The 12,056-nt window shown below is 52.8% G+C and overlaps 1 protein-coding gene across 2 annotated transcripts in view; it reads right to left on the bottom strand.

Moving 5' to 3' along the window:
• ATP2A3 (ATPase sarcoplasmic/endoplasmic reticulum Ca2+ transporting 3) overlaps positions 1-12,056 on the bottom strand; it is a 51,233-nt gene that overhangs the window by 6,517 nt on the left and 32,660 nt on the right. Inside the window, exons 10-21 of one of the 2 annotated variants that reach the window (XM_085078846.1) lie at positions 11,077-11,179; positions 10,737-10,868; positions 9,804-9,929; positions 8,545-8,763; positions 7,756-8,091; positions 7,446-7,666; positions 6,547-6,749; positions 6,357-6,442; positions 5,599-5,732; positions 5,073-5,190; positions 4,337-4,454; positions 2,346-2,418 (exon numbers count right to left, since the gene is read on the bottom strand). In XM_085078846.1, the coding sequence (XP_084934972.1) occupies positions 2,346-2,418; positions 4,337-4,454; positions 5,073-5,190; positions 5,599-5,732; positions 6,357-6,442; positions 6,547-6,749; positions 7,446-7,666; positions 7,756-8,091; positions 8,545-8,763; positions 9,804-9,929; positions 10,737-10,868; positions 11,077-11,179 (1,869 nt within the window). The remainder of the gene's footprint in view (positions 1-2,345; positions 2,419-4,336; positions 4,455-5,072; positions 5,191-5,598; positions 5,733-6,356; positions 6,443-6,546; positions 6,750-7,445; positions 7,667-7,755; positions 8,092-8,544; positions 8,764-9,803; positions 9,930-10,736; positions 10,869-11,076; positions 11,180-12,056) is intronic. The other variant, XM_085078847.1, reaches the window with a different exon arrangement.

Below are 12,056 nucleotides of genomic sequence, written 5' to 3'. Positions count from 1 at the left end.
AGGGATGCTGGAGGGATGCAAGCTCCCACTGCCAGCCTAGATCACTTCCTTCACCAAGGGAAACACTACAGCCCTTGTAGCTCTGAAAACTGCACATCTCCCCCATCACACCAAGGCACCCTGAGCTTCAGCCGAGACCCCAGACCCCAGGAGAAAACCTAAAGGGAAATTCTCCCCCCATCCCTTTGCAATACAGGGCAGCAACACTGGCAGCTTCCCTCTGCTCTTCCATTTCTAAAGCATGACACACGGACACGTATGAAAAAACAGGAGAGAGAGGGAAAGAAAAACAAAAAGCGAGGCAGCAGAGCTGTAAAAACACATGTGGAGGTTCCAGCTCTGGAAGGTGCAGCACTGCTCTCCTGCAGAGCACCCCACAGCTCAAGGGAAGACTTGGCCCATGGGGACACATTCCTCTGCCAGCACCCAGCCAAGGTAGCTCCACGCACAGATTACCCTACAAGGGCAGCCAAGGCTGCAGGCGTCACTCCCAGCCCTGCCGTGCCAGGGAGAGGGATGGCTGCCTCCTCCACAGGGAACACAGGCAGCTGCAGCAGTCCCTGTGCTCCTGGGGGAGTTCAGGGGTTCCCTCATACCCAGGTGGATGGGGGAAAATGAGGGTGAGCAGCTCCTTTTTCCTATATGCTGGAAGGTTTGGTTTTGTTTTGTCTTTTTGATGGGACATGGAGATTGTGGTTCCTGCAAATTTTGGGCTGTGTTGGATGCACAGCTCCATCTGCTCCTGGCAGGGAGTGTGATGCCCTTTTCACTGCACTGCCACCTCTGCCATCCACTCGCCTCTGGGAGGATGCTGAAGCCTAAAGCTGATGCCAGCTTTGCAGAGAAGTGGCCAAAACTCCCTCGGTGGTGGAGATGCTCACCTGCACATCAGCAGTGGCAGAAGAGACTGCAGGGCACGGTGCTGCCCAGGGGAGAGGGGACAGGGACCCAGTGGGGACAGGAACAGGGTGAGGTGGTCACCACCTTGCACGTCCTGCAAAATCACCCCAGGGGCTGCTATCCTCACTGGGCACAAGGGCAAAGAGCTGCATAAGTGCTAATCCACATATGAACACACCAAGCCAATTCCTGAGCATCCAAACTCCTGATTTTCAGTGGCCCTGCTGCTGTCAGGGCACGTGTGTAGTTGTGTTGCAGAAAGATGATTTGTCTCTGCTTTTCCCACAGCCCAGGTGAAGAAAGGTGATGCTCAGCACCAAGAAAAAGGTGATGCTCAGCACCCAGGAAGGATCTGCTGCTGAGTGCACTGAGAATGAGCACAGCAGCAACTCCAAACATGCAAGGGGTTTGCTTTGAGATGATGAACATGAGGAAGTGCAGGGATGGTGCAGGAGGGGAGCAGGGTGGCCTCAGCAGGGGGCTGATGGTGCACAGAACACTGGGGTTATCTCAGTGTCCTCTCTAGATTTGGTACTTCTAGAGAACCACTCAGAAAAGAGAATTCTTCAAGGCCTTGGCACAGATGCCTGGAAACCTTCCTCCTGCATACCACAGGGTTCAGAAAGAACAAACACTTGAATGCATAGAGCATGGAAAATATTAAAGATACTACAGCAAGAGATCCCTGAGGGTGGTCAGCCCTTGTGGGCTTGCCAGCATGTGACAGACCCCTGAGAACATCTGCATGCTCCTGAGCAGAACATCTGCAGTTCACACCAAGCCAGCCCAACTCAGCCACGCACATTGACTCGCTCTCACACTCATATTGCATCCCAAAATTGAGACAGCAGGAATCTCAGAGGGGCCAGGAAGGGATGAAGGCAGCCAGATATGCAAAGCATGTGAGATGAAAGGCTGGATGTGAACAGGGTGATGGGGAGAAGGAATGTAAAGCACTGAGACCACAGTGAGAACTGAAGAGTCTCAGCTTTCTGCCACTTCAAGGACAAGGAAAATCCAGCATAATGGAAACAACTTATCTAAATATCATCAAAGGAGAATCTTTTCCGTGCAAAACCTGAATCAGCAGAACTCACAGATACACATTTGCATTCCTCAGCTGAACACCCTTGGCCATTCCTTGGAAAGTCCCACACTGGAGACCATCCCCTCATGCTGCCTTGCAGAGACCAAGTGGCAGCCTGGCCTCTGGCCAAAACTGCCATCCTTCACAGGCTTGTTAGACCTCCTTTTGAAGCAAAACACAGATGCTGCTGTGGGAAATGAGATCCTGTCTGGTCCCTGGGCTCTGTTATTGTATCTCTGATATATGAGCCAAGTTCACCCAGACACATTCCAAGCAGGTCTCCATCACACATGAGCAAGACTCTGCAGGAAGCACGGGGGACATGATATTCAGGGATGAGAGATGTAAGGAAGCCAACCCTTGCTCTGGAGTCTTGCAGGTATTCAACTGGTCCTCCCCACTCCACTTGGGTCTTACTGTCCTGAGAATGCCTGGTAAAAAAAATCACAAGACCACATATAAAAGTGGTTGTTGGAGGTTTTTCCCTTTGCTTTTCAAGGCCCAGAGGAATCAGGAAGATGAAGAGTTTCAATTACTTCTTTCAAGTCTGATGATTCAAGCGTGGTGATTTTGCCCCACAGCCATGATTGAAGAGCTGCATGGGAAACCCTGGATCCATGAGACAGAGCAACCCGTGAGCATCAGCAGCATCGTGACCATGATGAGCCTGAGGGAAGCTCAGAGCATCTGGAGCACTGGGAGTGTGGCATGGGAGGGGAAAACACTCTGAACTGGGATGATGGCACTTGAGAGGATCGTGTGCCTCACTGTGCTCAGAGCTGTGCAGGCAGAGCCAAAGAAAAGCCCTTCCTCCAACAGTGCTGAGATTTTATAGAGAAATACAAAGTGTGGGAGAAAGACAGACTCAGCCCCAGATCACAGATGGTGAAGTGAAGACTGAGGGCATGCATGGGATGCAACAGCCAGGAGCTAACCAGCTCTCCTATACCCCAGCCTGGTGCCACGCTGTAGAATTGCTCCCACAGGCTCATAATCATGGGATAAAACTGACCTGGGTGTCTGGTGAGAGATGCAACAATTCAATGAAAATAAGCTAGAAATAATTTCTATCTGGTCTGTAAAAACAGGAGCCCCTGCACCTCTGTTTCTCTGAGCAATTGTTGAGTTTCTGCACCAGCTCAACACAGAAAGAAAGGCTGACATGAGCACCACCTGCACCCTGGACACTTTGATGGGGAGGGAGACCAGTTTGTGATCATTTCCTACTTGCACTACTTTTCCATCTCACATTTTCAGCTACTTGCAAAGCTCTGCTCCATGAGAAGCCAAATGAAATTACAATGCCCCAAATCCCTCCTTGACAGAGCTGGCCAGACCTGCCTTCAGCCTGGAAAGGCATGAGTGGCTTTGCAGGGATTTTCTGGGTTGTTATTATTACAAGGTGAAGGGAAAAGGAAGGGTTTGCTACACCAATGGATGCCTAATGGTTTGAGCATGGTGATGGAGTGGAAGGACATCCAGTCCTCACACTCAGATTGTTCATCTGCCCCCAGAGCTTACCCGAGCAAGGATAGTACCTTTCCTGATATCACTGTCAGGGTGAGCACACCCCAAAACATGAATAAAACCTGTTTTCTGGAGAGGAGCCATTCCTGTGGCAGGCAGAGCACTGCTCAGCAGCCCTGGGCCCACAGCCACCTCTGGGAAAACCCGTGGGCTTAACTCAGCACCAAGATATCCCCCACAGCAACATCTTTCGCAAGAAATGAAAGAAAAGATGATATCATCTCTTTGGAGGGCTGCCTGAAAACATGCTGTGATTTACAGCACGGAGCCCAGGAGCACACAGGAACTGCTGCCCCAGTGTCACAGGAGCTGCTTCCACTCCTGGTGTGCCAAGGGCTGCATCCTGAGAGCTGCTGGCCAAGGACATCCCTATTAAAACCACTTTATAAGGTGTTCAGCTCTCAGTTGATCTTAGCACAGAGGCTGCCAACACAAAATAAGGATGGACGGAGAGGAGTGGAAATATGGGAGGACAAAAGAAAGGGTTTCTGTTAGAAATCAGTGTTTGATTTGTTTTGCTTTATAAGCAAAGGAATCCAGCTCCTGGAGGTTTGAGAGGAGTCACATAAATAACCTGTGGCAGATTTATCCTGTGCTCCAGCTTCAAAGGAAGCATTTCAAGCAGATGTAAGTACCAACTGCTCTGCCAGGCGTGGCACCAGGAAGGAAGGTGGTAGGAGAAAAAGCCCCTTTGCACAGGAAAGGTGGGTGAACATGCAGGTGCAGACATCACACGAGCAGAGGGGTCCACAAAGCCACCAGGAACCCCAGGCAAAGTGCCACAGAGGCACCCTAAGCCAGGGTGGTGCAGACCATGCTCACCATCCAGGTGGTTGCGGGAGAGGTACTTGAGTCCTTCATCCAGTAGGATCACGGGCAGGGAGATCTTCATCACAACCACCCACTGTGGCCAGCTCAGCGGGGTCACCTGGAAGATGAGCTGCAGGGTGGGAAGGATTGGACATGTCAGTAGGGGAGCAGGTGGGATATTTTGTTGTTTTAAGGGTCACCTTGTTGTATGGTGAAGGTTAGAGGGGGTCATCTCAGGTAGGAGGGAGGAGCCAGACAGCCCAAAGAGGAGGATTTCTTCAAGGTCTGTCACAACCCAAGGTGGCTCTTGGCCAAGATGAGTAAAATATTATGTCCTTCACCTCTCCTGCAAATGGGGAAAGTGAGGCACAAGGTAGGACTGTGTGTTTATGTGCTCACAGGTGCTTAGCAGGGGACAAGGGACAATGAAGCCTCCTGGGCACAGAGACACTTTCATCTTTAGCACCTCTGGACATCAACCGAGGCATCCCCAACCTTGCAAAGGAAGGAGACAACTCCAAAAGGGGCTGAACTACCTTCTGGAGATACCAACAGCCCTCTGCATTGCCCACAGGGAGAGCTTTCATGGGGCAGAACAACTCCTAGTTCCCATGCTGGGCTGAGTCATGGGACCTGGTCCTGAGGGCACCTATTGGGGACTACCATCCCAGAAGGTTCCAGACCCAAAGATTGCTCCAGGGACATCCTCACCCACAGGAGGAGCACAGAGGCAACAGAGGGCACTCACAGGCATGGGCTTGACATAGAGGATGAGGAAGTGCAGAGCCATGGACATGATGATGGCCCCCAGCAGCCAGATGTTGAGCCATGGTGGCATCCGCAGCAGCGACTGGTTCTCAGAGACACTGTGAAAGTGAGGGGACAGCATTAGCCCCAGAAACCTCCTGCTGGGAGTTCTATTCCCCTCCAAGGCAAGGCCACATGCTATATCCTTTCTTTTCCAGGCTGTTCATCTTCAGGCTTTGCTGAGAATTGGATCTGGATGCCCAACAGCCATGCATGGATTAAGCCACTCATTAATGAGCAAATCACTAATGAATGCAGATCCAGTCCTTCCTTCACTGCTCTCAGCAGCAGCACACTGCCCTGGAGAAGTTTCTTTAGGGAAAACCCAGTGGTCCCCTGTGAGGATGCTCTGAACGGCTCTGCTGAGCCAGAGCAAAGCCCTCTGCCCACCCACAGATGCACAAAGAGACCCTGCCCAAAAATCAGTCATGCACAGAGTGAACAGAGCAGCCCTGTGGCCACCACACCTGTTCAGGGCATTGCACATTTCGATTGTCACCAGCACGGACAGAGCCATCGTCGTTGGGTATCGCGACTCGAAGATCTCACAGTCGATTCCTTCAAAGATGGGGTTGTCCTCAGTGCACCTCATGAAGTTCCTCTGTCAGCACAGGAAACTGCTGGTAAATACAAGGCAGAGCAGCAGGAAAGGCAGGAGAGAGGAGGAAGAGTCGACTGGTTGGGGGGACATGAGGAACTGGATTGCTGTTAAATATCCCACAGTTCAGAGGAATCAATTAACTGCCTGCAGTGACCCAGCTTCTGCTGGGGTTGAGCTTCGGGGGTATGGCTGGACAGGGGCTCTGAGGCTCTCAGGTGCAGTGAGGAAGGAGTTTGAGCACACATCTCCATCAGAAATCCACCTTGCATTGTACACATGCCATTGGGATGTGATAGCACTTGCTTTCCCCCCACCCTGCAGTTTTCACATTAGCTACAGCAATGTAACGTGAGAACAGATCCCTTCCAGTGTGGGATGAGGCACAGGAGCTACTTTCAGCTTCTCTGAATCAAGCTTTCACTACCGTGCTGGTGGCTGGCAGAAGCAAGGCTGGAAACACAAGCCTGAGAGAGATTTGCTTCTGTCTTAAACCACTGTCTTCTCCACCAGAAATCTGGGAATGCTACAGCCACCACAGAGGAAAGGCAGATGAAAGAGCCCAACACCTGAAAGCACTCCCTCACCCATCTGCTCCAGAGTCAGCCTGCTCCCCTCCTGACTCACCAGCTGATGGAAGGACATCTGCGGTCCCTCGGCGTCGTACAGGAACCACCAGGTCGCTGCGCCCACCGTGGCCAGCCCCACGTACACTGCACCGAGAGAGAAACACCCTCAGCCCTGCCCCAGAGAGGGCTCCTGCCCCAGGGCACCCAGGCACACCCTAACTCGGCCCACCTGCACCCACAGCACTCACCTCCCACAGCCAGGTAGCGGAAGAAGAGCCAGCCGCTGATGAGGGGCTCCTTGGGGTTGCGGGGCTGCTTGTCCATGATGTCCAGGTCGGGAGGGTTGAAGCCCAGCGCGGTGGCCGGCAGCCCATCTGTCACCAGGTTCACCCACAGCAGCTGAACAGGGATGAGGGCCTCGGGCAAGCCCAGGATAGCTGTCAGGAAGATACTGAAGGGGAAAAACAAGAGATGCAAACTTAGACAAGCTCTGGGCAGCCAGAGAAAAGGTCTGTGTCATGCAAGGGGGAGAGAGCACCTGGATCCAAAACCCCAAACTGAATAGTCACCCCAAGTGCAGATGAACCTGCAGCCCCTGATCAGGGACCTGAAAATCAGCACTGAATTTTGCAGCTAAAATTTGCTCCTGTTGCTATTAAAATTTGCTTTGCAGTTGTAACCCAATTATTGACATCCCCACGGCCACAAAGGTTCCCATTCCCAGCACAAACACCCATGCTGAAATGCAAGGGCAAAGGATGCCCAAGTGATTCCAAGGCTGTGCTTGTGTTGCTGAGGACTGGGAGGGATCAGCAGGGGCAGGGAGAGCTGTGACCAGTGACAACAACCTGTGCACAGATATCTGCACCTGGCTCAGGTGCTGGCATGGGATTTAACAGGCAACACTTTAACAAAACAGATCCAGAAGGGTGGCAGGACTGTAAAACTACAAAAGAAAAATCTCCTTGCCCCTGGGGAATGAGATATGGCTCATGTTTGGTGAGCCAAACATGGAATGAGACTGCTCTGTTTGGTTCCCAGGGGTACCAGTTTGGGCACTACCTGTACCAGGGGCAGGGGACACAGACAGGACTGCAGGTCACCTGCAGGTCACCTGTCACTGGTGCCCAGTGCGGGAGGCTCTCACCAAACAACTTCCCCGACGTTGGAGGAGATGAGATAGCGGATGAACTGCTTCATGTTGTTATAGATGGCTCTTCCCTCCTCGACAGCCGACACGATGGTGGAGAAGTTGTCATCAGAGAGCACCATCTCAGCAGCCGACTTGGCAACAGCCGTGCCCGACCCCATGGCAATGCCAATCTCTGCCTTCTTCAGAGCCGGGGCATCGTTGACACCGTCACCCGTCTGCACAAAGCCATAATTAAGGGTGCAAGGGATTGGGCCAGGTGGGGACGAGGGGACAGGGGGGTGGCAGGGTGTCCCTGAGGGCTCACCATGGCCGTGATCTCGTTGAAGGACTGGAGGTACTCGACGATGCGGGATTTGTGCGCCGGCTCCACGCGGGCGAAGCACCGAGCCTCGCGGCACGCCTGGCACTGCTCCTCGGGGGACAGCTCATCGAACTCCCGGCCCGTGTAGGCCTTGCCTGACACGTCCTCAGTCTCGGAGAAGATGCCAATCCGGCGGCAGATGGCCACCGCCGTGCCCTTGTTGTCACCGGTGATCATGATGACACGGATGCCGGCCTTGCGGCACATCTCGATGGAGGAGGTGACCTCCTTGCGGGGAGGGTCCAGCATCCCCACGCAGCCCACGAAGGTCAGGTTGTTCTGGGTGGGGGGAATACACCCAAGACCCACATTAAACCCTTGGGATTCATCCACTTCCCTCCCCGCTGTGAAACCACCAGGATTTCATCTGGGAGGAAACTTTCAGGAGGTTTGCTACTGACTGCCCCAACAAAGATGCAGCTCCAATCCAACAGGATACATCAATTCTCTGCTGCTCCTCACACCTTTTTACTTCACTCCCCTCCTCCCCGTCCCTCACAGTGGTCTCCAAGCCCTTCTCAGCAGTCACTCCATGGAAAAACATGCCCAAGTGAGATGGGGCTTGTTACCATTAGGACCAGCCCCTGGGGTTTGCAGAGGGTCTGAACCATTACACTGCTCATAGAGAAACCAAAGGGAAAATACTGCTAGGGCAGCTGAGAGTCTATGGGGAAGCTTTGGGAAAAAGGAAAAAAAGGCAGAAAGCTCCTAGCCAAAGCTCCAGTGCCGTACCTCATAGTGGACGAAGGCGGCCGAGTCGTGCAGCTGCATGGTGTCCCTGCGGACAGGCGAGTCGTGGGTGGCCAGCGCCAGGCAGCGCAGGGTGTCGATGCCCATGCCCCAGTCCCGGATCCTGCCCAGGATCTTGTCCCTCACCGCGGGTGTCAGTGGCACCTTGGCAGTGCCCACACGGACGTGGGTGCAGCGCTCGATGACGCTCTCCGGGGCACCCTGCGGAGGAGCAGAGAGCTCAGGGGCTGCAGGGAAGCTGAAGGATGGGCATCTCTTGCCAGCACCACAGGGAAGGTGCCAAGTTTGGGCAGAGGAGGAGGGAATCTCCCCAAAACTCCAGCAGGCACTGCTGGCCCTGCTGCTCAGGGCACTAGATGGCAGCCTCCAACCGAGCACACCCGGATGTCACCCCGGAGCACCAACCCTCACCAGGTCACCGAGAGCAGGATCTGCTGGAGAGCCAGCTGACCCCTGTAAAACCTGCATATCTGCCCCACAGATCCTCGCTCCGACCTGAAGGGCATGAAGGCTGTAAATCTGTGCAGAATAAAATGTGGGATACTCAGCAGATGCTTGCGAAGCTTTTGCAATTCAGGAAAACATCCTGAATTTCAGCATCCTAGCATCTCGCTCCAGCCCTTCTAACCTTACAAAGGATGCTGACATTGCTCTTTAATATAAAACTCACAATCCTACAATTGCACCTCTTGAAAAGCTCTCCCAGGGCCATAGATCCAGTGGCTTCAGAGGGTCCCAGCCTGCCTTGGAGGGCAGAGTTCACCTACCCAGATCATCTCCCAGTGGGAACAACAATATACAAATCTTCTCAGAGTCAGCGGGGGGAAATTCCACCGCATCTCTTCTCTTGGGAAGAAAATGCCCTATGAAACACTATTTTATTTCTGGTTACAGTGGAAAACTGGACATCATCCTTTGGGCATTACTGGCATTCAGAGGGTCCAAGCCTTTAATAAAGGCAAGTGCCCAAATTTTGCACAGGGGCAGCTCTCCCTTGCCACAGCACCAGCACACTCAGCATCTTTTTCTCCCTCTAAATCATCTCACCCCCTTTCTTTCCTAATGAATATGGCAAAGACTCATCTCCTCCCTGACCCCACTTGCTGGATCCTGGATCCCTGAGCAGATAAAGTGGGATGGGAACTGCAGAGCATCGTCACTTCCACATGCAGAAAGGGCCAAACCCTGCTGGGTATGCAGGGGAAGGAGAACCCTGCAGGTGCTGAGGCCCTTTGCCCTACCTTGACAAACATCTTGCTGCCAGCAGAGTTGTTGCCAGGCCCGGTGGGAGTGCAGTACACAGACATGGACTTGCGATCCCGGGAGAACTCCAGGGTGCACTCCTTCCTCATCAGCTGCTTGATCACCTGTGGGGACAGCGCTGGGCTGAGCCTGGACATGCCAGGGACATGCCAGGGACATGCCAGGGACACGTGCTCTCCACCTTGGCTGACAGCCCTGCTGAGCACCCGTGACAGGAGGAGAAAGGCCAGGAGGGATTGAGGGGGCTAAAAGCTTACAAGCTCTCCATATCAGAAAGTAGTCAGGAGATTTATTATAACCTGCACAGACCTATCTGGGGGAAAATGCTGGAATAGAGAGATGTTTGAGCAAGTAAAGACATTGTAGGATCTAAAGCTGAGGAAATCAGACCCAAAATAAAGTGTATTTTCACCAGAACAGGGAGACACTGAAGTGCTGGAGTAGGGGAATAGCCAGCACAAGATATTTTCTTATCAAAAATAGATGTTTCCAAGGATTGTCACTGGGGCAGGCAAGGCTCTGGGGAATGGGGTTTGATTCATGCTGGAGGGCAGCTCCTCCAGGCAAACTGGGCACCTAAAGATAACTCCAAGCTTCCTCATCTGCAGCCACAGCTCTGGCTATCACTGAGAAGATCTCTCCTGGCTGAGCAGGGACTGGACTGAGTTGGAGCCTCAGGAATCAGCTGCTCCAAAGCTCCACATAGGTTGGCCCTCAAGGCCCTGGCATCAGCCCCCCAGTGTCACTGCACCATCCTGTTCCAAAACCAGCTCACCCTGAGAGCCAGGAAATCACAGATCAGTCCCTTAGATCATGGCAAGTATTTATTACCCAAACAACAGACATCCTAAACGCCTCCCCTCCCTCCTGTCCCCCAGTGCTGGAGCTCACAGGGGTCTCTCCCCACTCACCGAATTGCAGGCATTGGCTCTCTCCACCTTGGACAGTTTGCTGACATCCGTGTTGAAGACGTTCATCTTCTCCACCAGACACGTCAGGGCTGTTTCAGTGGCTTCCCCCACCTTCTCATAGACTTTTTTGGACTAGAGGACAGAAAAAAAGAGCTCAAGCTTTAGAGCACATCCTCTACGTGCTGCTGCCACCAAGGACGCTGTCACCCACCTCACCAGTGTCCCCTTGGGATGAGCCGAAGCCAGGGATGGGGATCCCAAGGGACAAACCCTACTGGCATTGCCCTGAACCACAGCAGGAGCATCCCCCCAGCCCAGCCCAGCCCTGGTGCCCCCAAACCTCGTTGTAGTCCAGCGAGGAGTCGTTGCAGAGGGCACAGATGGTGGCCAGCTCCACCAGCCCGTCGTACTGACCACACTGCACCGGCTGCTCGTCCTTCAGGCTGCAGGCAGAAAACAACACCAGCTTCAAATACACTGAGACTGTCTACAGATCCCTTCTAGGGGGATGGATAGCCTAGGTATCACTCTTGTAGAAGTGGAAGAAAGAGCTCAGTTAAAGCCCCAGTGTTGGCAATAAATCCTTGGGTTCACATTTTGTGCTTTATGACATGGGGCAGGACTAAACTGCAAATGGAATATCACAGGAGGCAAATAAATTCCAGAAGTGGCCCAGAATAAAGGGGGCTGCAGAGGAGTTCAAAGGAGCAACCAGGGGCTGCCAACAGGCTGATCAGGAAGGTGATGGACCAGAAAAGAGGCAAAGAAATTCATGCTAACATCCATTCCCGCAGTTTTTCTTTTGCTGGGGACCTGGAGAAGCTGTGGAACCAACAGCAAGTCCCTTCTCCTCCCTGTGATGCTGCTTCACACTCCATAGGGAACCCAAGGGAGCATTTAAGAGCAGAGAACTTTAACAGCTGCACTGCTGTGACTGCTTCCAAGCAAGTGGTGAACTGTAGTCTTTGCTTCCTAAATAGCAGCTCTTTGCTATGGAAAGGAGTACAAATGTCCTGGAAAGGAGCAGCCCCAAACACTCCAGGCAAGCCACATGCTTCTCCTCGCCTGGTGGTAGGAATGGCAGCAGTGGTTTTGAAGGAAAATAAAAAATTTTCCTGCTTCCAGCAGAGGTAACTGCAGGTTAGAGCTGTATAAACCCAGCCGGTCATCTGCTTGCTGGAAAAATAATTTGTCAGGCATTTACTAGGATCAGCTTATTCCACTGTTGGTTCCCAATGGAAAGAACATTTTGGAGCCCTTGTTACAGCTCGGGAGCGGAAAACAGGGAGCAGCCAAGAAAATCTGAAAAATCTGTTTGCT

This window comes from Lichenostomus cassidix, chromosome 19, assembly GCF_008360975.1.
Source record: "Lichenostomus cassidix isolate B80296 chromosome 19, HeHo_3.0, whole genome shotgun sequence".
Classification (NCBI taxonomy): Eukaryota; Metazoa; Chordata; class Aves; order Passeriformes; family Meliphagidae; genus Lichenostomus; species Lichenostomus cassidix.
The sequence above is the reverse complement of the archived record's forward strand: the minus strand, read 5'-3'. Positions and strand labels throughout refer to the sequence as shown.